The following is a 23,981-nucleotide window of genomic DNA, read 5'->3' on the forward strand; positions in this document are numbered from 1 at the left end:
GCTTTTGGCGTTTCATTTGTACATTATGTAGTCTTTAAATTGCAATGTAAACACATCCGCGTAAATATGCTACGCTCTGAGTTAGTGACGTAGAATAAAAGGGAGAAAGACTGCTCATGGTGGATGGGTCCAACAAACACAGGACTTTCAACCAGCGGTCCGGTGTTCGAGAACTGTGTTTTGTAAGTTACGTTAGTGACGTTTGTGACGTGTTTTCTGTACTTATGTTGATTTTGTTTATATTGTACTTAGTTTACGTACTTATTTTAACGCCAACTATGATGGTTTTCCTAAACATAACTAAGTGGTTTTGTTGCCCCCTGCTGGTACTGCACCTTCATACACGCGTGTAATATTCACGCCTCGGTGAGACAAAACGTGACACTGACAGGGCTGGGCAATATGATAATATATATTGTCAAAACGATTTAAAAATGTCTTGTATATATTTTTCTATATTGTTTCTATCACGATATATGCTAGGCCGATATTTATTTATTTTTTCTCCATAAGTATTTAATACACACAGGAGTATACAAAATTTGACTTTATCATGTGGCTTTTTTATATAGACTATTTATTTATTGAATTACCAGAAAACATGCTATATTGTGATATATATCGTTATGGAGATATGAAACAACCTATGACGTGATAGAAGATTTTGACCATATCACCCAGCCTTACGGCCACGCTATCCTCTGGCGGATAGACGGGTCTATTACACGCTATGGCGTGATACGAGGTTGCCTAATACGTGCACCATGAACGTGTTCATTTTTCCAATTCAAACTCCCAGTGTTGATGATGCTCTCAACGATCTCTCATGGATTGGGTTCCTCTCCTTTTCTGTTGCTGTCTTGTTCTGTCCATCAGTCTCTCCATCCCTCATCTTTTTCTGCCCTTTCTGCTTTTTGTCTCCCAGTCACTCTCTCTTTCTTCTTGTCTTTTTTATTCATCCTCTCCTCCATCTCCCTCTCCATCCCATTTCATCTCTCTCTCTCTCTTTCGCTCTTCTTGCGTTCCCTCTGCTTACTCAAAGTCTTGAACAAACAAACAAGCAGTGGGTGGCTTGCGTCTCCTATCTATAATTCAAGCCAGTCAAACAGCGAGGATGTTTGCCAGAAACATGAAGTGCATCTCTCGACATCTTAGAGAGAGAGAGAGAGAAGGAATATGTTTTACCATCATGGCTTGGACTCAACACACAAAGAGAATCCCAACATTGAATTGAAAGATTACAATTATGTTTATGACATTTCTGCTTTGTTTTGATAGAAAACACACCAGGGAAGGGCAGAGATGATGGAATAGGGAGGATAATATATGAGCACATTTGTGAGCAAAGTCAAAGCCACTTGCTTTGAGGGCGAAACACTACATTTTAATAAGTTTCTCATTAATAAAATGAGATCTGCCTCTTTACAAATTGGATTAAACCACAATAAAACTCTTCCAGCAGTCAAACATGATTACAATCAGAGGAAATTAATTGAATGTATAAGAATGTGCTTCTTACAAGAAGAGGATGTACATTTTTTTTTTACTTCAGGGCTTCTGTGTCCCAAGGACACTGATGCAGCTGCATAACGGTAACTGACTTCAGGCGTTATCCATCATACAGAAAAGCATCATATCCCCCCCTCGAGACCAAGCCAAACCACTTGTGGTAACAACCACTTATAACCATAAATGAGAGTCAAGAAGAAAACCAAAGCTGTTTTTCCAGGTGTTTGGACGAAACTCCAGAGTATAGTTTTCAAGTCCATCTGATGTTTTCTGGCTGAAGCCGTTCACTTCTGGTGAAAAAGGGAGTTTTGTAACATTCAATTTATTTTTTTTCTGAGCCTTTAAAACACATGACTGCACACACTCACAGAAGCAATAATGTGTGTGTCCTTTAAAATGCTTCGGGTTTAACTGTGAAATCCGTTTATTTTGGTTGGGCATATGCAGCGTAACATTATAGAAACTGTTTTGTGGTCACAGTAGCGCCTGTTTGGAGGGTCACCATGGTCACAGATGATCCTCGTACTGTGTCTTGTTTAACACACTGCCCTCTCATCCAGAGTTTGATCTTTATGGTTTGAGGTTAACATTTGAATGTGGCTGAGGATACAAACAGACATCTCAATCTGCAGATTGTTATCTTGATAAATCAGTCGTTTAGTCTACAGTTGCACGCTTTTAGTCGATTAGATGGTCGTTTTGGTCTTAGTGGACTAAGATTTCTTAAGTCAATTAGTCGTTTTTTAATGCTTTTTTCTTGCTGATCGACTTTTTTTTTCGACTTTTGATCGCATCTCTGGTAAACACAAGATTTAAAGTGGTGCTCGTGTGTGATTCTTTGTGGTGAAACTCAGTTTTACAGATCGTTCAATTAAATCAACTAATCAATTAGTCAACAAAATCAAATGTTGGTTGACTTTCTTTAGCCGAGGATAGCCCTAGTTTGGTCTATAAAGCCTTAGAAAACTGGAAAATGCAAGTGAATACTGGTGAAAAATGTCATTAAATGACACTTTTTGTTCAACCAACACACAAAAACTCCAAAATATTCAATTTATTATAATGTCAGATGAGGAAAAGCAACCAATCCTCCCATTTGAGAAGCTGGAACAGTCAAATGTTTTGCATTTTTGCTTGAAAAATGACTTTTGACAATGACAATTAATCGAAATATCCTAAACTATTAGTAGACTGTGAGTATAAAGAGTTGTTGTAAAGGGTCAGTTCCCAAAAAAAACAAAATGTATCTTCTCACTTACTCCATGTATGGACATATCAAAAGTGTATGTGAAATATGTTGTTTGTAATTTTTGGAACCCTTTAATGTCTTGAAGTCTACATCCATGTTGCTTTTTGAATTGTTTGCATTCTGCCCTTACAAATGAAACAAGTGGAGCAACAGATCTTAAAGATCAAGAGACGGGACTTTTAGTGGCCCGTGGTTTGAAGCAGTGCAATGGTTGCCATGGTTACGGCATGCCCGCTCCGTCTCCTCACTGCCGCACTGGCGTGTAGAGAGGGGACCAGCCCAGCAGGTGGGCCAAGAGAGAGGTAGAGTAGAAGAAAGGTACAGTAGAAGGAGAGAGAGAGGAGAGCATGGGGCTGCTATAGGAGGTGGGGCGCACTGCATATCTAGAGGAATCGCTGCAGCCGCTGGGGTAAAAGGAATTAATCAGACAGAATAAATTAGGACATGAAAGGAGAGAGAAGGAGACAGAGCAGCATCCACCATCTCCCTCTACACTTCCATCCATCCATCACTCCATCCTTTCCTCTATCTACACATCCATCCATCTCTTCTTCTCTCCTAATCTTATTCTTGTCTCCATTTGTGGCTCTTTCCAGAAAAATTAGTCGCTATTACGGTTATCGTTCAATCTTTTAAGGATAAATGGCAAAAATATACCGGTTTCAGCTTCCATCCTGGTTTCAAATGTGAATAGTTTGCTAGTCTCTTCGTCCTCTATGATAATAAATTGAATATCTTTGAGGTTTTTGACTGTTAGTCAAACAAAACAAGCATCTCTTTCATCTCTACATCTCCTCTTTCCAGTGATCCCATCTCCTAGTCAGCTTTAATTCAAGTGGGCTTTATTGGCAGGAAAAGTACTTTTCGCCAAAGCAAAAACAAATCATAGCACTGATTCAGTTTGTGGCCGTTGGACAACAACCTTTTCCACTCCCCCCCCCTCTTTTTCATAGACCCATTTTTGTCTTTTTTAGGGGGAGATAGCAGGTCAACAGTAGATGTCACATAGAGGTGGTGTACATCATCTGAAAGCTGGTAACCTGAGGATTAATTTGAGATGCAGCTCAGCACTGTGTGTACCACATTAAGACACCAAGACCTTGAGGAATACCATAGAAAAAGCCCTGCTGTGATTTGGTATCAAATACTTTTGACATTTGGAGCACTTCTGTTGTGGAAACTACTCAGAAACCTCCTTCTTGTCAACATAGCTAGGAAAGCCATCCATCCTCTGAATGCCCTAGCTCTCTAGTTTGTGGTTGTAAAGTTTCATGAGGCTGTGATTATCCCAGAGGTCACCACAGGTCATTTTATATAGTGAGGTCAAGTTTAAAAAAATGGCTCCTATGGGGAGTAACATCATCACACATGAATACAATTGGGCTCATTGGATCCACAAGAGTCTCAGCTTTACAGTGATACCCAATTTATGTAATTCCAAGACTGTTTAGGGACCCCAGTATGCAGAAATATTCAAATACATCACTTTAAAATAGGAGAAAATAACACATTTGTACTGCATGCAAAAGAAACTGCATGTGATTATCATAAAGTGGGCATGTCTGTAAAGGGGAGACTCGTGGGTACTCGTAGAACTCATTTTCATTCACATATCTTGAGGTCAGCGGTCAACCCTTTGAAAATTGCCATGCCAATTTTTCTTCACCGAAATTTAGCCTAAATTCTAAAGACTGAGCCTGCTAGAGGCTCTGAAAAAGAGAAGTCGGCCGAGGGCGCCGCTTGAGGAGTGGAAGAGGTTAAGAACATTTTATTTAGAAATATATATTAGTAAATGAACTGACCATGGAAGCCATTCTCTGTTCTGCAGGGACCTTGAATCTCTAAAAACCTTTCAGAAAAGTTATATTTCTATGAACTATTTCACCATAAAAAGTTTTTTTAAGGCTAAACTTTTCTTTTCTGCCGCGTAGGGGTGCTCTGAATGACAGTTGCAGAGTGATGATTGAAAAATCTATGAAAAAGTAGGTTAAGCCCAGATCAAGTACTGTCGATGCAATTTAGAAACTGAATTAAAACCAGAAAAACACTCCACTTATTGTAATGAATTTTGTTTTTTTCACCTAGTTTGAAGTTTGTAATGGGGTTCAAAAGTCACCATTCTGGGCCTTTACCCTCTGCCTGGAGATGAAGAATAGTGTCAGCATGCATTGAGACTTCTGAGACCCTTTTAAGTGCTTAGTGTCAGCCCCCTGTACGGACACTGGTCATCAGTGCTGATAAATAACCGTCTCTCACAAGCGTCCGTTGCAACGACTGTAATCTTTGGTGAAGGATGGTTTTTAAAACGGTCCTGAGTTGTAGTGCTTGATCTCTCTGAGAGACGATGAAAGGAAAGAGCTGATTGGACAGCGGCCTCGGGGCTCTGGTTTGTCCCTGATGTCATCTGATGACTCTTGCAGACAGTTTGTACGTCTGTCGGTTTGAGTGTCTTCTGGCTGGGTTTGAGTTTGATGTCTCTGCTTTTTTCCTAGTTGATAAGTTGATAATTGTCAGAAATTGATAAATCATTGTAGTATTTTTTTTTAAGCAAACATGCCATACATTTTGTGATTCAAGCTTCTAAAACATGAGGATTTTTTTTGCATTTCTCTGTTTTACATCATTGTATCTTTGGGTTTTGTGCTCTTTGTCAGACAAAACAAGACTTTTGAAGATGTCACGTTGGGCTCTGGGAAATTGTGATTTTTTTACTCTTTTTTTTTTACATTTCATTGACTAAACAGTTAATAGAAAACATGTATTTTAAGGCTTCTAATGCCTTTATTAGAGCAGCTGGAGGATGACAGGAAAGGGGGGAGAGAGAGGGGATAACATGCAGCAAAGGTCCGTGGGTCGAAATCGAACCCGGGCTGCTGGAGGTCTCCCCTATGGAAAACATAATCTATAGATTAATCAATAATCCTAATGCTAAATCAGAAGGTACAATAATATTAAGGAAATAACAATCCAAAGCTTAATGTCTCCTTTCACCTGAAGAGAACACAAATATGTATAATTCTTCCCAGTTACGAGCTGGCAGCCTCCCTCATGTTGTGGAAACTGGAAGTTTAAAGTCAGTTCCAGAGGAGGAAAATGTCGCTGATGTGGGAGAGACTGAAAATAAATGCATGATAGATAAGAATGTTTGACATGCAGCCCTCGTATTTGTTTGTATTTGTCAAATTTAGAATCTCTCAGTAGTAAAGAGCAGCCTCAGCCGTGTCATTGACACAAGCGAAGCAGGATAATCTAATGAAGACGGTCATTTGATGTCACAGCTGTTAATAGTGTTGAGTGAGGAATGCACAGTGGCTTTGTTGGAGTTTCTCGGCACAGAGCGAGAGGTCAACACGCTGAATAAAGTTTACACAGCAGCGGCTTTCAAGTATCGTGAAAAGAAAAGTGTCCTGGAAATTCACTGATCTTCTGACCTGCTCTAGTGTCAGGACTTTCATGTACAAGTGTAACAATTTCTATTTTTCTGTTTCTTAAGAAATGATTCAACGTGGAAAAACTTTGAGGAAAATTTGTTTTATTCTTTAAAAAGTATATAAAAGTTTAAAAAGTATCAAATTAAATGCAAATTTGTGCAAAAACATTTCACTTTTCAAAAAAGCAGATTGCGTTTTAATATTTCTTATAGCACCATAGAGTGTCTGTGTGCAAATAAATAAAAAAAGGCGTATCCAAAAAAATATTCCAGTTTGGGTTTCGGGGATGTTAAGGCCATTCAGCACACTCTGCCCCCCAGGTATTTCTTTTTGCGTGGCCTTCAATGCTCTCACAACACACAGGCGCCCAGGGATGAGATTATTTTGATACAAACATCAAAGCAGCAGATCAGACAGAGAGCACCGTGCACGTGAAGTGAACCGGTGGCCCAGAGGGCAGAAAGCATGTAAGCTGATTGAGTTGTCTGCTTCCCCAAAACTTGACTCAACCAACAGTTGGCCTACGCGCAGAGTCAGCCATGTACGACCGCCTCGGCAACGCCCTGATCGCTACAAACACACAAAACACATGAGAGAGACACGCACTGCTAGAAATACACATATGCATGGGGAAAACTGGCATGGTCATTTTCCATGGTCCATTGACCTCCGACTTCCAGATATGTGAATGAAAATGGGTTCTATGGGTACCCACGAGTCTCCCCTTTACAGACATGCCCACTTTATGATAATCACATGCAGTTTGGGGCAAGTCATAGTCAAGTCAGCACACTGACACACTGACAGCTGTTGTTGCCTGTTTCCATGTTATGATACCTGTGAGGGTTTCCGGACAATATTTGTCATTGTTTTGTGTTGCTAATTGATTTCCAGTAATACATATATACATACATTTGCATAAAGCTCCACTCCAATGTTGTTAAGAGTATTAAATACTCGACAAATCTCCCTTTGAGGTACACTTTGAACAGATAAAAAATCTGTGCGATTAATCACAATTATTCATGGACAATCAAGCGATTAATCGCGGTTAAATAATTTAATCGATTGACAGCCATAATATTTATAGATGTAGGTGTAAAGATGAAGATGTAAATTTGTAGTTGTCCTAAACGTAGACAGATTTTGGGAGCATTATTCCAGAGTACCAGCAGCCTGTCTTTGAACTGATGAGCATACATGCAAAATCTTTTGGTGTGTGTTTTTCAAGATGTTTCTGACAAACAGTTTTAGGGCTGCAATTAACAATTATTTTTATAAGCAATTATTCTTTTATTGAATAGATCAATCGTTAAGCCTTTGAAAAGTCCATAAAATGATGAAAACATGGCCAACACAAGTTCTGAGAGCCCAAGGTCTTATATTCAAAAGTCTTGTTTTGTCTGACCAACAGTCAAAAACCGAAAGATATTCAATAAAAAATGATTTAAAAAAACAGAAAAGCCGCAAACCCTCACATTTAAAATCTGTAACCAGCAAATATTTGTCTTTTCTTTTTGATAAAATCAACAAATTACGAATCTATCATCAAAATAGTTGCCAATTAATTGTCTGCCGATCAACTAATTTATTATTGAAACAATTGTTTCAGCTCTGAATTTATCCCGCAGTAGAAATTTGGTATGCATGCTAAAATATTTAAATTTGTTCTCAAAACCAAAGGTTTCTTAACAGGAAGGAAGAACCAAACTGAATTAAATCACATTCTCTGTGTATCTCTCTATCTAGAAAAACCCCAAAAAACCTTTGTTCTTTAATCATGACCTTTGTGGTTCTTTTATTGTGGTATTCGGTGGCCATATTTGTGTATTAGACAGATACCGGCACACAGGAAACACGTCACTGCAGGGTTTTTTTTTTTTATGTGCGGCGGCATTTCCCATTTGGGCACATGGTCTGGTATTTAGGCTGAGCTTGTGAGTGAAAGCTATCCTCGGCAGCCGTAGGGGAACGGTTTCACAATGAGTGAGCGATAGACGCGCTCAGTCATCTCAGCAGGGGACGGGACCGCATAACCTCCGGACAGGATGGCAATCACCCTGGGGATCTTTAAGACGAAAAAAACAGATCTGAGGCCTGCCGTTTCCTTCCCTCAAATAGTACAGTAGGAGATTCACCAAAAGGTCGCTCATGATGCTAAAAACGTGCAGCCACCAGATGAATCAGGTCAGATAAACACAGTTTGACATTTCACCCTGGAAACAATCCCGGGTGGTTTGCCTGAGAATAAATGCAAACACAGACGCCTTTTCCACCACGGCGAGCCCTCTGTGCTTTTTTGACAATGCTGTTATCAAACCGCTAGATTTTTTTTTTTTTTGTTGCTTCTGCTAACCGGCTCCCACAAGACAGACAAATATGGCTGTGGCCCCAAGTAGTCGTAGTATCTATTGTTTGAGTAAACCAAACCCTAGAGGAAGTGTGTCTCAAAGAGGATTTATGTCCTCTGCGGTCGCCTCATTTCCTCCCGACTCCCTGCGTCAATATTTTTGTTGTGGATGATTGCCCAAATGTCACAAACAAGTTGTTAATTGTGGAGCTTTCTGATAGAAATAAACAAGTACACCATTAATTAGCTCCCTTTAGGACCAATCATTAGAGGTCATCTCTGCAGAGCGAAACCGTCACCGCAGTCTGGAAGAGAAAGTTGCCTGCTTGTCTGTCTCCGTCCACTCATTAAGAGAGCGATAACTCATCTCTAAATGCCATCGCAATGCTTGGATTGGATTTTGGTACCCAGTCATCCAGTATCCATGGCCCCGAGCCAGCTGCAGCCGAGCAGAGTGTCGTCTCTCATGAAGAGGGTTACTCACCACATCGAGCCTGCCTGAGCTGTGATGTCAGATTAAGTGTGAAAAGTGAATCTGTACTCTTTTCCTGTCTCTCTTCTCTCTTTCTCTCAAGTCTGGTCAGTACTTCCACTTGTATTACAACTACCATCATTCCTACTGTTCATCTTCTGCTACTGCAGTGCTGCAACTCTGTTGTTATTATTTGCACCAGTATTGTTGGTAATTGGAAGTAAAGATAAAGATAATCTTTAGGGCTGTCAATCGATAAAAATATTTAATCATGATTAATCGCATGATTGTCCATAGTTAATCACGATTCATCACAAATTACATTTTTTATTTCTAAAAATGTACCTTTTATAGAGAGATTTGTCAAGTATTTAATACTCGTATCAACATGGGAGTGGGCAAATATGCTGCTTTATACAAATGTATGTATATATTTATTACTGGAAATCAATTTACAATACAAAACAATGACAAATATTGTCCAGAAAACCTCACAAATATACTCAAATCATAACATGGCAAACTCAAGCCCAACAGAAAACAACAGCTGTCAGTGTGTCAGTATGCTGATGACTTGACTATGACTTTCCCCAATCTGCATGTGATTATTATAAAGTGAGCATGTCTGTAAAGGGAAGAGCAGAACCCATTTTCATTCACATATCTTTAGCGTAAGTTTGGAGCGTTATTTAACCTCCTTGGCGACAAGCTAGTATGACATGGTTAACTTTGACAGCCCTAATATGCTTACGTAAAACATATGCATACATTACAACCTCTGCAGGAGAGCTGAAGGCTTGTACAAATACATGACATTATTAATGAATCAGAAAGGATGGAACAAGCAATTACAGGCAAAGAATAAATGCATACAATACATATTCAACTTGTTCTCATACATTTTCTTTAGGGCTGTCCTCGGCCAAAGAAATTCTTAGTCGACCTCACTGTCCTCCTTGGTAAAACTAGTAGAAGGAGGAGGAAAAGTGGTGGTTAAATACAAATAAAAACCAGTGTCCTTCATCCTGGTGTGAATAATGATCAGATTACTTTTCGATCTTGATCCAAACAAATAGTTTTTTTTTCTTATCAAAATACTGGAATCATTGTCCTCTGTGAACGTTACGTTTGGGTGTAGTATGCATAGTAATATGTACACACACACACAAAGTGTTTCTGTCTGTCAGTAACAAGCGGCGGTTACTGATTCATCATGGCCACGGCCCAGATGTTCCAGTGGTGTGTGGCAGCAGTGGACGATGGTGCGTGTGTTTGCACATGTGTTTGTGTGTGTATTTGCATGCACACCACTGGGCGTGTCCTTGCATACATGCATCCATGCATGCATATGAGCATTTGTGAGTGTGTGTGTGTGTATGTGTGTGTGTGTGTGTGTGTGTGTGTAATTGGGGAGTGGGCGGGCTTGTTGGGGGGGGTGTTTGGCCCTTTTTTAAACATAGCTGCGTTGTTATGGTTGCCTGGGCTTTGATGTTGCCCAAACCTCCAACTAAGAGGCTCTCATTTTGGGCTCCTGACTCTGGAGAAGGCAATGACTTCCAGATTGGGAGACCTACTCACTACTGGAGACCGACTGCTGGGGTGGGACGGGCTGTGGGGGGTCATGTCGGGCAGGGCAGGTCACCCTGGTGGTACTCTACAAAGCACTGGACTCTGACACCAGAGTGCACGGTTTTGGTTGAAAAACATGGCTTGAATTAGGAAACAGTAATGATTTTGGTTAAATATTAATAAAGTGAATGCCTCATGCTTCACGACTACATTGACTTTTTCTACATTTAACCAAGACCACCATACTGTTTTCCTAAACCGAACCAAGTGCTTTGAGTACTTTTCCATTTAAACATTTTGCATTGGTGGTGAACAGTTTGCAGATGTGTTCAATATAAACGTTAGTATAAAGAAATCCAGACAGCAATACAGTACATTTCTTACAAAAAGTATTTACAAATGCAAATTGGTTGTGTATGAACGTAATGTCTCTGAGTTATATTGTGTATTAAAGAGAGAATTTAAGGAGCAGCAGTGGAGGAGAAAATTACAAATATCATAAAAGTACAGTCACAGAATGCATTTCAAGTTAACTTGCCGACATATTTGTCAACAAAAGTTAAGACATTGTTTACGAAATGTGGTTCATATTAATGACATAATGAAGCTTTCGACCAGAGCAAAATAGCAGGTATTTTATTTATCAAGGGGTGACATGTCAAGTCAAAGGAATTACTTACATAAATAGTTGAATTAAATGTTTCAGGTGTTTGTTTATTCTATCTCTATAAGCATGCTGTATATTTGTCTCTCCAATACAAAACCGAAAAGATTTTCTAGCAAATAATCAGAAATCGAATGACATCCTATACAATCCATTTCCTCTCAACAAAGCCAGAAACCTTTTCTTTTCAGAAATCATATTAATCATTTCAGTTTTTTCTTAGTCATACAGGAGAGTTTCAGAATAGGTTGAGCAGGTATTTCCCACCGTCGTGCCTTTTGACTTCATATACGTTTCATATACATTAACCTTCCTCCATGTAGTCGATAAAATCAGATCTAAAATTGATAAAAAATCTAATATCAGTCAGATCTAGGCCAAGAGTTTCCACGGGATCAAATGCTCTGTGAGATTCTCACTTCTCTTTTGTTGCCACCTCATATTCTCCTCTCGCTCACATGTTTTCTTTCTCTTTCTGTACATCATGTCTTTGTTTGTCTCAGTCTCTCTTTTTCACTTTCTCTCTGCGTGCAGGTGTCGGGAATTTTACCGCGCCGTTAGACTCAGAGTTTTTTTTCCCCTCCTGTTCACCCACAAATCCAGCACTCATCATGTGTATATACTGTGTGTGTGTGTGTGTGTGGTTATTGAACATGACCCTGCCCTCTGACCTCTAAGATGAAACGTCGTTGTCCATTTGTGTCTTTTTAAAGGACACTGAAGAGGTGGAAAAAAACGATTTCCACTTCCAACTACCTTGACATTCGACATGTGCTGCTTTGACAAAGGAGGAAAAAAAACATCTACATTGTGTGAAGTAATCATTGATGAAATAGGTTTTCTCCACTGAATAGCTCCTGAAATCCATGTTCTGCCTTAGTGGAGTGATGGCACTCCACACTGCATCCACCGTCAGGCTTTGGACACCAGTTTCTCATCTCTCTCGAGTGGCACATTTGTTGTAATAGTTAATTTACAGATCTGGTTTGATTCACACACTGATTTATAAATGGTTGTTTTCATTTGTCTTTGGCGGCCGGTTTATTAAGTGCAACCTCGATTCATTTGATGACAAAACATGACGCCGTCGAGCTCAGATCTCTTTGTGAGCAAGCTCTTTCCTGCAAAGCAGTTTGATTGCAACCACTTGAAAGGATTGCAGAGAGAGCGAGGTGAATCCACCATTAATTCCCAGCGACTGTGCAAATTATTATTTGTTCTTTTTTTTTCATTATTTCCTCAACGCCAGGGCAAGGATGACCGTGAAAGAAAAAAAAGAGTGAATGAGTGTTTTGAATGTGCCATCTCCGTGAAATTTGAGATTAAAGACATTAGACTCAAAAGCACTCTGGAGGAGGGGAACAAAAGGGAGGACGCTTTAATTTCCGCTTCAAATATAAAAAGAGACGGATCTACTTAGTGTGTCATCTGAAAACTAAAGAATACATTAGAGGCGTTTTATCAGCATTAGGTCCTCTAAATGAAGGCGCGCATGTGTGTGTGTCGATTGCGTTTCTTTGCACGCATGTGTATGTGAAATGCATACGTACGAGTGTGTGTGTGTCAGGGTCAAGGTGGAGGGCCGTCATTACAAACAAGTGATGTCTGAGACCCCATTAACTCTTGTATTCAGCAGCAGATATCTGTTCAAATAGAGTGGAGATAAAAGGCAGCAACAATATGCTGATAAATCAAAGGCCTTTCAAGTGAAATTAGACTACAGAGAGACTGAGGGCTACATGTGCGATTTCCTGACGCACTTAAAAAGGTGATATCTAATTGAAATTTTTTAAAGTAATCGCGTCTTTGAAGTCATTACATCTTTGATGTAATCAACAAACAGGAGATTTATTATTCAGTGCTTCTGCAGTTGGTGTTTGGCAGTGGGTTTCTTCATGTTTAGGGCTGCTTACATGATTAATTAATGTATGTACAGTGATACACAGTATGCTTTCAACCAGTATGCACCGACTACTGTTTCTTTACCTTTTGAAGACATTGTATAACATCGGTTAAAGCTAGTCAACGTTTCTCACTAAAATGCATTTTATGTATCCTTGAGGCCTGACAAAAGTGTTGAATATAGTTCCTTCTTCATAAACATTTTTGCAAGTGTCATCCATGTCTGATATCTTGCAGTCTTCTACTTCACTGCCTTTGCCCGGTAAATTGTAGCGCTGCCCTCTCTTGGTTGATTAGTCGACTAATTAGGCCTGGGCGATATGGAGAAAATCAAATATCAATATTGATATATTGATATATTGCCCAGCCCGACAACCAATTGGTAGTTTTGGTCTTAGTTGACTTGGATTTGGTTTGTAAATTAGTCATTATTTCATGCTGAATGAACACATCTCTGGCAAACAGAAGATTTAAAGCGGTGCTTTTGTGTGATTCTTTGTGGAGAAACTCAGTTTTACAGATCCGTCCTATTTCTCAGTGTCAATGCAGACCGACGCTCTAGTAAAGGAGCAGTTTTATCACATTCACTGCCCAGCACATCCTTGCTGCCTAACCTTGACTGCTGTTTGTATCTCTGCAGTCTGCTCAATGTGTTTTACAGGCGTCAAACGACGCAATGCTACACGACGTTGCCGGTATGTGTGTTGACCCTGATGGTGTCTATACTCCAGATTTTGGGATTTTCATCAGTGAACACAGACTGTGGGGAAATCAGGAATAAGAGGGAATGTAGAGTGCTCCGAGCTCCGCCCATTTCCAGTTGGGCCCACCTGACTTTTTTGCTGCAGGGCATCAAATAACGATGCTTTGTCACAGCCGTCGGCGTTGGATACCGACGCTTAAGGCACCCTTTAGCGTCGGTTATAAGATGCACCGGGCGTTCCATTAACTATAATGTAAACCCATCCACGGCAACAGTAAACGCTCAGGGAAAGTACAACGGGAGTGTGGTGATGTAGTTTAAAGAGCAAAAAGAGACACACTGGGCGGGCGGGAAGGGAGGTGGATGTGTCCAACAAACACAAGGCTTCCATCCAGGAGACTGCTGTTTGTGTCCTGTGCGCCAAGTTACAATCAGCTGTTCATTTGTGTCCACTGTTCACAACATTCAGTGTCATTCTCACTGTACAAACGGAGTAGTTTTGAGCCCAACCATTTTTTCCTAAACCCAACTATAGTGGTTTTATTGCCCGAACCTAGCAAGCGTTTTGGTTTACTTCACAACATGAAACACGTGTTTACTGCGACCAAAAAGAGTGACGCCGAGCGGTCTGACGAAGCGTCAGTATTTGACAAGTTGGGATAAGAATGCGTTGGTCATTTTGTTAATTTCAGAAACTTAAAAACAGTGTGAAGCAGATCCTCCGACTGAACATCTGAAAATACCTTTTCACCCATTTGGACCGTCCTAACAACACTTTTGAAAGAGCACGTATTGGCCTTCAGTCATAATCAGTGCTTTCATATGGGCCCTCATGCATATTATTTTCCTATAAATAAAAAAAAATAGATAAATCAAAGTTCAGTCGGTCACAGTTGAAAACCCTATATTTACTATTGATATGTATGAATTTATTCTCTGACGATTTATGTCGGCCTGCAAGGGTGGGTAACTCTACTCCTGTAAATTAAAGGGTGAGTGAACTTTTCCCTCCGTTGCATCTGTGCGCGTTTTAATATGTGAGTGTGTGTGTGTGTGTGTGTGTGTGTGTGCACCTGAACATATGTGTTACTCCTCTGTTACAAAAACATAGCAGCGAGTTTCCGTTTCAAAGATGCCAAAGTGTTATTTGATCTTTTGCGAGTGTGTGTGTGTGTCCCTCACATGCATGTACACGCTCGTCTGTTTCGGCTAAGGTAATTATGTGTAAGTTGTGTGAGTGTATGTGTGTGGTGGAGGGGAGGGGGGGATTTTTTTTTAAATACAGAGGGGTTGATAATTATGGGTTAAATGAGTGCTCTCAGTCAGCCTCCCTGAGTGTGTGTAAAAAAAGGAAGGCGCAGCGAAAGCCACTTCAAGGCCGGCTAATTACCCCGAGGAAGAGAGGAAACATAAATGGACGATTTTGCGGCTATAATGTTACAGCAAAACGGCTACATCGACCTCAGCACGTGAAACGGAGCCACAGCTACTTTTGAAGGCTCATAGCAGCCCTGCACAGATGTGTGTGTGTGTGTGTGTGTGTGTGTGTGTGTGCATCCATATGTGTAGAATATGTCGAAAAGCAGAATATGTGTGTGTGTGTGTGTGTGTGTGTGTGTGTGTGCGCGCACTGTAAAGTAGGTGAGGTGTGATTTGTGTGCAAATATTCACACTTGTGAATAGTCTGTATGTGCGTAGTATTCACATCCGCTGGATTGTGTGTTTCTTTAGGTATATTGGTTTCTACAGTGTACACAGTGGTTTTCAGTGTACAAATTTGTATGTAACATTTGAAAACTAATTTACATATCTGTTGCAGTCATGAACTCTGATTCTTTGCATTCAAGGCTCAGTCAGATTTGTTTTATGTCATGTGACCTCTATACAGTATGCATGATGGTGCTCACTGCTGATGCTAACAAACCAGTTTGGGGATTTTCCTTGCAAAATGTCATTGCTACTGTTGAAAATGTAAAGTTGCACCATTTCAGAGCCGTGTGACTCTGTATGTTGGTGGAAATTACTTTGATTTGTGTTTATATCAAGTGGTGATGAAGAGCAGCAAAAAATTGATCTGGAAGTTAAAATGCATTGAAGGCAGCAGCATCATTAAGAAACAGACTGCTGATAAGATCTGACACCAGTGTGTCTGTAGAGTCACAAGACTTAAAGTATTGCTGGAAGAAAATCACAGTTTGACTTGTTGATCATTTTAGGCATCAGGTGATGAGATCAACAAAAGTTTTCAGATAAAAAGTCGCATTACATTTCTTGCATTATTTTAAACTAGCACTGTCAATCGATTCAAATATTTAATCGTGATTAATCACAAAATGGTCCATAGTTAATTAATTAATTAATTAAAAATGAATCGCACCCTTTTCATCCATTCAAAATGTACCTTAAAGGGAGAATTGTCAAGTATTTAATACTTTTATCAACATGGGAGTGGGCAAATATGCTGCTTTATGCAAATATATGTATATATTTATTATTGGAAATCAATTAACAACACAAAACAATGACTAATATTGTCCAGAAACCCTCACAGGTACTGCATTTAGCATAAAAAACATGCTCAAATCATAACATGACAAACTCAAGCCCAACAGGCAACAACAGCTGCATTGGTGTCATGTCAGAGTTGCCTAATCACCAGTGTCTGACTTCTCAATACCCTCAACGTCAATATCCAGTGCCGACAATAAATCTGATTTAGTGCTGAATAATATAGAAATATCCGAAACAGAGTAGCTCAAGTCTAGTGTTCAAGGTAATATATTTCAGTTTTGACCATGTTTCTGTTTTATCCTCGCAACACCAGTTCTACAATCTTTCTTTTTTTCATACAACCATCTTGAGTTGTTTTGTGACGTGAGCACTGACTCTCAATTAGATCATGAGTAGATCTTAGTACATTTTTCCCATCACTCACTTCCATCCCACATGACTATTTGTGTTTGATTACCATGACAACATGTGTCTACACGGGAACATTAGGATGATTTTGTTGCCTTTGTTTGTCATCCTGTAAAGTGGCCATTTTTCGACAAAATCTTTGCATATTCCTTAATCTCCTCCGTCTGTGAAGGCTTCTCCAGGTTCTAATGAATACAGACCTTATCTAAAACCTCACCACTATGTCCTCCACCCTGCTCCCACACTACCTCCTCTCACCACCCCCTAACCTCCCACCCTTCGGCTCTCCGGTACAGAGGCACTGCGTTTTGTTTTCATGTGTCTCAACATTGAAAGCGGTATAGCAGTTTGATCTTAGCTCCACAGCTAGGCGTGTAGCATACACATGAGGGTCCGTTTGTGTGTGTGTGTGTGTGTTTGGCCAGTGAGAGAGACTTTAAGATCTTGATGGATAGGAAAGGAGTCGTTGAAAGTGTGTGCGTGTGTGTTAATGTGGAGTGTATCGTGTGGAAGCTCTGCCTTTAAGTGATAAGGTATTCACTTTGTAACTCAGCAGGAGGCCCAGCAAGAAGCTCCAGATCTGCCCCTCTGTAGTGCTGATGTTACACACTCCCGCTCACACACACAGGCTTGTCCATCTCAGTGTACAAAATAAAATATCTTTAAAACTTTTCTCAGAAATATTCATATACATGAAAATCGGCGTCTCTGCCAAGCTTTCAAAGACTTAATACAGCTTGGAGACACACACACACACACACACACACACACACACACACACACACACAAATACTGTATATCCATCCTCACACATCCACCCACTCAAAAACACACATTCACACTCGCACAAAAAGACGCATATTTACACTCGCCTCCCACAGGAATAGTTACACTGCCCAGTCCACACACACATGGCGTGGTTCAAACAACATACGCAGCCAGTGTAACGGCTTGGTTGGCTGCCTGCAACATCGCAAACCGCTGTGACAGCCAGCATGCTGTGAGCATTAGCAATAACTGGATTTCACGTAAGTTATTGAAAGCCATTTGTAAACAGAAACATGAAAGCAAACAAGCTCGCACGCAGCCTCACTTGATCATCAAAGGCTTATCGATCAAATGGGCCTCCTCCTCCTCCTCCTCCTCCTCTTCTCTGCTCCACTGAAAACCAATGGGAGCAGCCCATCTTGTTTGTTCCAAAGCAGATTTAAGATGCCAGCTTTCTTTCTTTCCATCTCTCGTTCTTGTACATGTGTGAGCATGTTAAGTTTGGTTTTTTTTGTATCTACGAGCAAATGCAAATGTCCTAAGACAGTGTCTGAGAGAACGATATTGGTATCTTTGTGTGTCTGTGTGATCTTGCATCTTTAAACATCAGTGATTCAATGAAGAGAAGAAAAGAGATTTTGTTTCTGATTGAATGTGATCAGCTATTTTAGATTTAGTCTTAGCCTAAAGACAAAAATACACATTTGTTTTAGTCACATTTTAGTCATTTTTGTGCTCCATAGTTTAAGTCTAGACGACAACTCTCGCAGTCTCATCATCGTCTTGTCTTGAAAAAAGGACGTTGACAAAAATATTTTGTCATAGTTTTCGTTAACGAAATTAACACTCAATGTAAGACCTCCCTTTAGCAAATGAAAGAAAGGAAAACATTCATCACCAGCCGTGTTTCCATTCACATATTCGTATTCACATTTTGAAGTGTCGTTAGAAAAGCTGTGTGGAAAGGGCAAAATTTGATAAAACCTCCTCAAATGCGAAAAAAAAGTTTTTTACGCTCGCTTGAGGTGGTTTTTGTCTTTGTCGAAAAAGAGTTGATGCGCTAAACGGGATATGTATACACCTTTGCTGAATAAATCCGACGTAGTGAACATTTAACTCACATGATTGATCAGCTGTTTCCGCTGTAGCCGTCTGCTTGGATATTCCCATAACGTGGGAATGCTTGTCTTCGTCTCCGGACAACATGAAACATGGCCAAAAATAGCTGACATGGAAGAACAATTAAAACTCAATTGAAAAAAAATTCCTGAAGACCTCTGTAATGGAAAATTCTGTCAATTTCCCTAGATGAGTCCTAATGAACGTTGAAATAAAGATCTCAAACAGATGAAAGGTCTTTGTTGTAATGTATTCTTATAAGAAGAGGCACTGGTTATACAGAGTCACACAGATACATTATTTACATACTTATCCATATTTCTCTCGTAGATGGTTAGATGGCCAAGCCGACTTGTTTTGTTTCCGGTTCGCAACCTCTACTTCTTCTTCTACTCTTTTTACTGGTAGATTACAGCCATGCGTAGCCTATAACACCAACTTCTGACCAAACTACACTGCAGCCAAATTTATTAGCTCCACACCAGTTGAAGAAGGCACCTAATTCACATCTCTTTTTTGTGACGTTTCAAAAGCTCTCTTAAAATTTGCTTGACAATTGAATGGAAATACGTCGATTGTGATGTTCTTTGATCGTGTTTGGCTAGATGATTTATATTAAATCTTGAAATACAGTTGCCAAACATCATTAGTAATTACAAAAATGCAGATTTATTTAGCAGTTTTTATTTTTTTAATCTGTAATTCTTCATGTGTCAAACAAAAAAATTACAATACAAGTTTTGATAAGAAATCCTGCAAGTATTTCAGTCAGACCTGCATCCTGGATTATCTCAATTTGGGTCTAATTTTACCTATTATTTCTGTCATTTATAACATTTCAATCAATATTTGAATTGGTAAAATATAGGAAATGAGTCCCTCTGAAGGTGAAATTGTTGCACTTGCAGGTGTACACTGCAATACATGACTGTAATGAGTGTGTCGACCTTAAAATAACTGTTTCTTGTAATATGTACTATATATGTGTTTGTGACTCAAACTGAGCCCCTGCAGCCCTCGTATCTCACCAATTCAGTCAGTGTGGAAAAAACGTAGGAAATAGTGTAAAATCATTCTAATCTAAATTGGTTTTGTGTCGTTGTGTCTCGTCAACAGTCCAACAAAGTGTCGGTGGTGCAGCAGTCTCACGGGATGCACCCGCTGACGTCCCTCCTGCCCTACAGCAACGAGCACTTCAGCCCGAGTCCTCCCCACCTGCCCACAGACATGAGCCAAAAGACAGGTGAGAACACACACATGTATATATACTGTGCACCTGCACACACACACACACAGAAAGACTGAAGTGTTAGTACTGGGGCTGCTGCCTCTTCAGTTTTGATCTTAGTCGACTAAGATTTCTTTAGCCGATTAGTCATTTTTTATGCTTTTTCATGCTGAATGACTTATTTCCAAGAAACGTATGAGTTCATCTCTGGTTAACACAAGATTTAAAGTGATGCTTTTGTGTGATTCTTTGCGGAGAAACTCAAGTTTTACAGATCTGTCGACTAAATCAACTAATCGATAAGTGTTAGTCGACTAAGAATTTCTTTGGTCGAGTGCAGCCCTAATATGTACGCACACGTATTCTAGGCATAGACATGGAAACGCCGTATACACACACACACACACGTCCATCATTACTGATGCTAAATTCTTGTTGAAACTCCGAATTGCACACGTTCAAGAGGACACACACACACACAAGTAAACACAGACATTCTCCAGACAGCTGCTGAATTGTTGCTGAAATCCTCGTCCACACACACACACACACACACACACAACACACACAGCGATCTGTTTGTGTTGTCGACACATCATTCATCACATCGACACAAATGCAGCACACACAAGCTCATCTTACCAGAAACACACACACACACACAAGTAATGTAATATAACAAATGTAATCTTACTATTTATTTTTCCCGTTCCCTCCTCTACACACACACGCAATACATTCATGTTCATAAAACCTACCCCCCCATCCTCTCTCCTCACACATGGACACACACACACACGCATGTACTGAGGCACGCACACAGTGTGTGAAGTGGCAGCACCGGCTCCGTCAGCCTGTGGCGGTTCCATGGCCGCTCTGAAGTGGCCTGCTCCTCTGAAGGGACCGCCAGCCACACACACACACACACACACACACACACACACACACACACACACACACACACAAAGATGGAAACAATTAGAGTGACAATCGCACAAGCCATCGCTGCAGCACACACACGGTTCTCCTTAGCAAGCGCTGTACATACAAACACACTCTGTTTGAAAGTCACAAACAAACACACCCTGACATTTAAACACTGTAGGATTTTTGCCTTTTCAAGAGGTGGAGCTTAAAGGGTGGTGGCGTTGGTCGGTCCATCTGTCTCGCTGTACGCCTCACACTTTGATCCAGTGCAAGATATCTAAACTGCTGAACACGTTGCTGTTGAATTTGCTGAACGCATTCATGATCCCCGGAGGATTTTAGCAACCTCATCAACCTTTCGTCTAGTCACGAGTCGAAATCCGAGCACTTTCACGGTCTCCAGAGGACTAACCATACATGTATTAAAGAGGAGCTCCACTGATTTTACACATCAAAGTCTGTTTTTAGATCTTGGGAGAGTACTACTGCATGCTGTATAGAGTTGTATAGAGACTTTTGTGGCTCCAGAGGGAGCTGTGCAAAATCTGATAAATTGGTTGGTTGGGGCTGAAGACTACAAGTTTAAAAAATGGAGAAAAGATCTGGAGATGTGGAGTTCAAAGTAGTGAACTTTACCAGACCTCTGTAGCTGCTTCTCATCTCGCTTGAGGCTATAATGGATCAAGGCTACATTAGCGGCTACTAGCAGGACACACCCAAATCAAACTGTTTGCAGTCAAGGAGCATTGTGGGTAATGTAGGCATCAGGTATTGACAATGTGTGGAATAAAACACACGAGATCTCTGGTTCTGCTGTATCAATTTTTGATACCGTGTTTTGTTTTTTTAACTATTGGAGTACAATGCTAAATCGGTGGAGGAATCTTCTAAGAGTCCAGATCAGCCTCTCTGGTTGTTCATTAATCTCAAGGTTGGTTGCTCCTTGCCACATGTTGAAGTGTCCTTGACAAAGACGCTGAACGACAAATTGCCCCCAGAGACGTGTGTGTGTGCAACCACGACATTGGTCACATTTTGCCTCGCCGAGTGTGAAGTTAGGCTTAAAATAAGTACGTAAACCAAGTACAATAGGTACGTAAAAAACGTAACAAAAGTACGGAAAACATGTCACTAAAAAGATGTGACAAGCGTCTCTAACGTAACTTACAAAACACCGGTCTCGAACACCAGTCTCCTGGTTAAAAGTCGTGTGTTTGTTAGACCCGTCCACCTCCTCTCCCGCAACAACACCTCTCTTATTGCACGCTTTTGCGCATTATCATGTCATTTATTTGCCTCATCGTGCGACCGGGCTGGTGTGTGTGTATGTGTGGGTGGATGAGAGGCCATTTACTGCAACATCTGCAAAACTATTGTCAAGACAACTCAAAGGGCAAAACTTCCCCAAAACCAAAAAATGCTATTTTTTGTTTGTTGCATGACATCATCTCAGTGTACGGTCTTTGGTACGAGCTTCTGTAGTAGGTTCAGGGAAAGAGACACTAAAGCACATGTGCTGTGGGCTGCACAACGCGGGGGTAAACCAAGATGAGAAAACCCTTTTTTTTTGTTGGCGAATGTACTGGATGAGCAACTGTCATCGGAATGAATAGAACATCCAGTTCTTTTTATGCATCCATGAGACTAAAACCTTTTTATTCTGGACACTCCATAGCTTTTCCATGAAAATTATAGGACATCTATTGGTAATTATTGGATGTAATTCAGTATAATTCCCTGGTTTATCAGTGAAGTTTATGAACTACTCTGCAGATTGGAGACGTTGCTAACCGAAAGCACATTGAGCAGATCAGTACAACTCCCTAGCATAAGAAAACCTAAATCACTTGTGTGCTGTTTTCTCTGTCCAACCTTTTCATGTTATTTGCTGTAATGAACATGCAGCTCCAGCAACACACACATTTTATCAGTCAAAAGCTTCACAGTGCAGCCAAGAGTGGGTCCTCAGTTAACTAATGATTACAACCAGAATGACGATGAAAACTACGATACTGGTGAGGGTTTGATAATAATAACTTGTAATCTAATAGAGGGGGAATAACCAGAAACCCCAATCTACGATATTGTGACGATACTTAAGTCACAATACTTAAGTCATGATACTTAAGTGACGATACTTAAGTGACGATACGATTTTATTGCGATTTTAAACCTTTTTGCAATATGCTGATTATTGTGATAAGATATATAGCGATATATTGTGATTTATTACCTTTTTTCAACTGCAAATTATGCAGTTTGTTACATCTGTTTTATCTAATAAGATACAGTTTTCACTCTGTTCATCTCAGAGTTTTCATTCACATATGTTGAGGTGATACCAGTTTTTCTCACCAAAATTTAGCATAAATTTGGAGCGTTATTCCCGACAAACTAGCGTGACATGGTTGGTACCATCGATTCCTTAGGTTTTCTAGTTTCATATGATACCAGGATCACTTTAAAACTGAGGACGCTACAATCTTTGAAAGACAGAATAACTGCTGGGCCTGCCGTCGGATTGTTAAGAGGTTAATAGTTTATATAATAAAAGATCGATACTTGACGTACGTGTAGCGACAAATATCGCGATGCTGTGTAAATTTTTTTTCTTCCCACCCCTATAATTTAATGAAAGTTATTACAGCTTTATTTGTACAAGCCATTAACGTAGAATACAACAACAAATAGTAAAAAGACGAGTGCAGGCAGAGGTCGGCAGTATATAACTCACAGTTTAATACAGTTAGCAGCCATGAAATTGTGCCCTAATATGGCGAGGTGGAATTCATCGGTCCTCTAACTCTGCCTGGGTTTTCCTCAGAAACTTCAGAGAGTTTATAACGCGGCAGTTTTGACAGTGATGATGACGGGCGAAGAGAAAAGTGAGAAAACGGGAGGAGAGAAAGAGGATGATAGCAAAAGAAGAAAAAAAACTTGGAGTTGAACAAAAGTCTTTTCTTGGCTCTGATTAGATATTGGAGTGTAACCTCAGGCAATCTTCTGCCTGCTCCGTCTGGAAACCCCCGTTATCCTACAAAAACACTCCCTGTGTCTGGTCTAGACTCTGTGTGTGTGTGTGTGTCTCTCTCTGTGTGTGTGTGTCCATGACTGACTCTAGCACAGTGACTCAGCCCTTAATGACAGACCGAACCACCTGCTTCTAACAAA

General features: G+C 40.2%; 1 protein-coding gene and 1 long non-coding RNA gene across 19 annotated transcripts in view; one reads left to right on the plus strand and one right to left on the minus strand.

Moving 5' to 3' along the window:
* tcf7 (transcription factor 7) overlaps positions 1-23,981 on the plus strand; it is an 83,585-nt gene that overhangs the window by 31,386 nt on the left and 28,218 nt on the right. For all 18 annotated transcript variants that reach the window (XM_037748640.1, XM_037748641.1, XM_037748650.1 and 15 more), the window contains exon 4: positions 19,772-19,898. In XM_037748640.1, the coding sequence (XP_037604568.1) occupies positions 19,772-19,898 (127 nt within the window). The remainder of the gene's footprint in view (positions 1-19,771; positions 19,899-23,981) is intronic.
* Positions 4,311-23,379, minus strand: LOC119475710. The gene is made up of 3 exons (XR_005203852.1): positions 23,166-23,379; positions 15,044-15,049; positions 4,311-4,418 (listed from the first exon to the last, which is right to left on the minus strand). It is a non-coding gene; the product is annotated as an uncharacterized LOC119475710 (long non-coding RNA).

The sequence above is a fragment of the Sebastes umbrosus genome, chromosome 17 (assembly GCF_015220745.1).
Source record: "Sebastes umbrosus isolate fSebUmb1 chromosome 17, fSebUmb1.pri, whole genome shotgun sequence".
Taxonomy (NCBI): domain Eukaryota; kingdom Metazoa; phylum Chordata; class Actinopteri; order Perciformes; family Sebastidae; genus Sebastes; species Sebastes umbrosus.